The sequence below is a fragment of the Anguilla anguilla genome, chromosome 3 (assembly GCF_013347855.1).
Source record: "Anguilla anguilla isolate fAngAng1 chromosome 3, fAngAng1.pri, whole genome shotgun sequence".
Classification (NCBI taxonomy): Eukaryota; Metazoa; Chordata; class Actinopteri; order Anguilliformes; family Anguillidae; genus Anguilla; species Anguilla anguilla.
The window spans coordinates 68704018-68707977 of record NC_049203.1 but is presented as its reverse complement, the minus strand read 5'-3'; the positions used below and the strand labels follow the sequence as shown (position 1 = coordinate 68707977).

General features: G+C 44.3%; 1 protein-coding gene across 1 annotated transcript in view; it reads left to right on the top strand.

Moving 5' to 3' along the window:
- Positions 1-3960, top strand: part of plcl1 (phospholipase C like 1) — a 56168-nt gene continuing 52208 nt past the window's right edge. The window contains exon 1 of the mRNA XM_035410164.1: positions 1-1748. Coding sequence (XP_035266055.1) covers positions 1548-1748 — 201 coding nt within the window. The 5' untranslated portion in view covers positions 1-1547. The remainder of the gene's footprint in view (positions 1749-3960) is intronic.

Genomic DNA, 3960 nt, shown 5'->3' with positions numbered 1-3960 from the left:
TTATTGGGGAACTGTAGTCCAAGAGTGGACAATAGCCTATGTTATTACCTAGACAGTATCCACGCAAACACAAAACTACCGCTGCACTTTACGGTGTGGCCTAACTTTTGTAAAAACAAATGACTCTTGTGCACGAACCAATTGCTTGATTGCGTTGTATTTTAAATGTAGCCAATTAGAAATAACTCATTATGTAGGGCTACTGCATATCATCGTTTGACAAACGTATTCCGTAATTTTTCAGAAACAATAACAGAAATCATAGTCTGCCTAACTGTGCGAAATTCTCTTTAGGATGCCTTTAGGATGAAAAGGTCGGTCTTAATCCCCGGGTCCTGGGAACCTTTCTTACACGCTGACCCTCGAATCTCTGTCGCCAAATATCCCCGACCCTAAAACTTTGATTTCTCATCCTATTATTTCGCCTCGCTCTCGTGAACATCTGGGTGGTTTCCCCGAGCGTGAGACATTCCAGAATCTCATAACGATATCGACTCCCACCCCCTCAAAAACCTAGTTTGTCCGATTTGCATGTTTTGGAACCCCCGATTACCTTACTCCTTGAGTGGATTGGCCAACGAGACTGTCAGTCATGGGGTATGGGCGGGGCGTAGGTAACAGGGCCGCGAAAGGGGATCCGTGGGCGGTGCTGCTGTCAGAACTGTTCCTCATTCTTGTCAAAATTGGCTGGAGCGGAGTCGCTTATCCGCGGGTAAGCGAGTGTTTTACTTTTTGAGACACCCGCAGCTGTCTGCGTATAACAAAGGGAGAGGACTGGCAAGTTACATTCGTCCAACAGCGCATTTCACGTGAAGATTTGCACTTGCCGCTTTTTTTCTTTTGCAGAGGTTGTCAGATGGATAATAAGAGAAAGGAAGCTAACCATTTTGTTGTGGGCTCATTTGAACAGATAAAGCCGCACATTCCAGAATTGGTATTTTAATTTTCCACGAGCACGGGGGTCTTTTATCATCTGATAATTGTTTTTTCCTCTGTGCGGATGGGAGCACCGACATACGGTTTCAAGACAGCACATAGTTTTCAAGCTTGCCCGGAAAAAGACTTGTTGCACGAGAGACGCCTCACGGGAATCGATCATCTGTGCTCGTGCCTTTGTGCGTAACCGTGATCAAAATTGCAGTTGCCACGAAATATGTGTGCGTGAGTTTTGTTCTGCTTGAGGAAGTTCGGAAAGTTGGACAGGATGCGGTGGGAGAAGATGAGTGAATAACTACCGAACAGACAGTGTGGAAAGCAGGCAATACAATTGGCTCACAAACAGCAGCACAGCAATAAAAAAGAATTTGTGGAATTATTGCTGTGCAAACTGACACGCCCGAGGACAGATGTGCAACAGCGTTCTTAAATTTAAATCTTGCGAGTGTTCCATTATATAGACTAGCGAAATATATATATATATATATATTTACATGGCACTCCCCGAAGAACAACCGGCGCAGACTTGTGTTGTGCAGCTAACATTCTTCAATTGAATAAGAAAATACATCTTTTTTCCACCCTATTTATTGCTTCTTGACCTTCTCGCGATGTCGGAGCGGCAGTGCTATGGGGACGGACTGTGCGAAGACGGAGCCCCCGAGTTCCACCCCGGGAGAGCGTCCAGGGCTGGCAGGCGAAGCGGGGTCATCCTCCCCGTGGCCGAGCGCCCGAACCCCGGCTGCCAGGATTCCGAGACGATCCTCTTGGACGCCGTGAAGGCGGCGCCCAGACGGAGCAGCATCATTAAGGTACGCGCTTAGCTTTAGCTGGGGGCTTCCCGCAGAAGCGGAGTCACCGGCTTCCCCAGAGAACCTATAATGCTGTACCTTTTTTTTTGCGCGTTACTTTTTGATGCGCGCCCCTGGCATTCGTCCATTTGGTGAACATACAGGCGAACCGGAATTGTACCGGCGGCTACTGTCAGATTTCTTGTTCTCAAAAACCTTTGTGCAGTCATCCGCAGAAATTGCTTCGAAAGTTTCTGGTTCAACAGGTATTCTCGAATATTTAAAAAGATAAAAGGGTGTCAACGGTGATTAAACGGGCATGGGCTCAATCGCGCAGCAGCCGCCATTTGAACTCGGGGCAGCGCGTGCCCCTTCGTAGCCTTGGTTTCGGGCATTTCACAATAATTAAAGATTGTGGCAACTCCTTCGCCTGGAACAAGTGATTCAACAGTTACACCTTCTAGTTTCAGCAAATCAACATAGTCTTTGTTTGTGTTTCTTGAACCCACACGATTCATCGTTTATGTGGGGGGCAATTTACGCAGTGCTGAAGTGAAGATACACGTGCACAAATACTTGCTGGTTTTCTTTCCCCTCATTATGGTGGGGAGAGCGCAGGCAGTGCGAGGTGCACATAATGCTCGTGCCCAGGTGAACGCTCGCTCTGCATCCTGCCGACGGCCAGCACTCCTGGCCAAGCGTGTCGGCATGTGAAAGCATCTTTGCATGCGGTTAGACATGCAGCTGCCAACGTAAAGCGATGGCAACCCCCAGTACCAGCGCTGTACTCGCGCACACAAACACACCCAGTTTTTAAATCCGCCACACGCGCTGCTGCTCGCTGCCGGAAACCAGCGTAAAGTCAGCATCTGTTGCGAGCAGAAATGTAGGCTACCTTTGCCCGAGCGGGGCTTTGTTATGAAATCAATTTGCATTAGTCAGCCGCTGCCACAGCGGAAAAAAGAAATCAATTTTCCGTTCAACCGAATTGTTGCTGCTATCGAATTTTGAGAGAATGCTAGTCCTTGGTGTTTTTGTGCTAAATTGAAGAAATGTTTCTACTGCTAACTTACGCGCTGCTTTGGAGTTAATAGAAAGTATATTGTGTTGCTTCATTGGAAACGAACCCCAAATGCCCGTATACCAGTCGGGTTGTCAAAAAATGTTTGTAAATACATAAAGTGTAATTCATTGCGCGCAAAAAATGGATGACCCAATCGAAAACATGCACTGAAACAGTATTATGTTAAAGAACCCCAGAAAATGAACTTCAAATTTAAAACGTTGATTTGAAACACGGCCACTTGGAAAAACTAGGCATTTTAAATGTTAGTAATGTACGATCTTACCTGTGTGGAGGAATAGTGCATGTCTATATATCAATCAAGAAAATACAAAATTTCTGATGGATTTTGTGTGAGAAAAAAGAAACAATGAACAATTCCTTCTCTTGGAAATGCATTGCTATTATGATGATGACCAAATGTAGGTTTATATTTTAGACGGAGTAATACTGTGTTGGGGAAAAAGGTGGAAATTTCCTATATCAGTATGGTTATATATTCATAAAGCACCCCGGAACCTGGGAATAGCCAGTTTCACAAAACATCCAATGCGGGTATTCATAAGTTGTACATAAATAAGGTGCACACTACTGTGCATGTCTGTGTGAAAAAATAATCTCATTCAGACTTTGTGTTATATAATGGTATTTCCAGCATTGCCTGGTAAAATAACACAAAGTAATGAGAAAAGTGGGATGGATGTAGATTCTTTTGAGCATAATAACCTTACCGGTTGTCTGTTTTTGGAGTGCCACTGCGCTCTAAATGAGTTGGTTTGTAGATAATTAGAAGGGATAGTTCACTTTCTGGAATAATCAAGGAGTATGCATTCAAAAATTTTCCATCATTGCACACAAAACATGTATGGGCCAATCAAATGCATACACTAAACTGGACAAATAAAACCCTGGACAGTGAACAATTATGTCATACTAAGATTAGGTGTACGTTTCTTACTAAATAAATGACATTTAGCCTATTATTTAGGCTTTCAGATAAGACCCTTCAGCTACAACAGGACTGCAGCCATCACTGCTGTATTACATTAGTCACTGAGGATGGCCTGAGCATTTATCTTCTGTCTCTCTCCCACTGAAGTGTCTTACCTTCTTAATAAAGTCGTGACAGAGTCTGAAAGCTATGCATGTTAGTTGGTTTGAATGATAAAG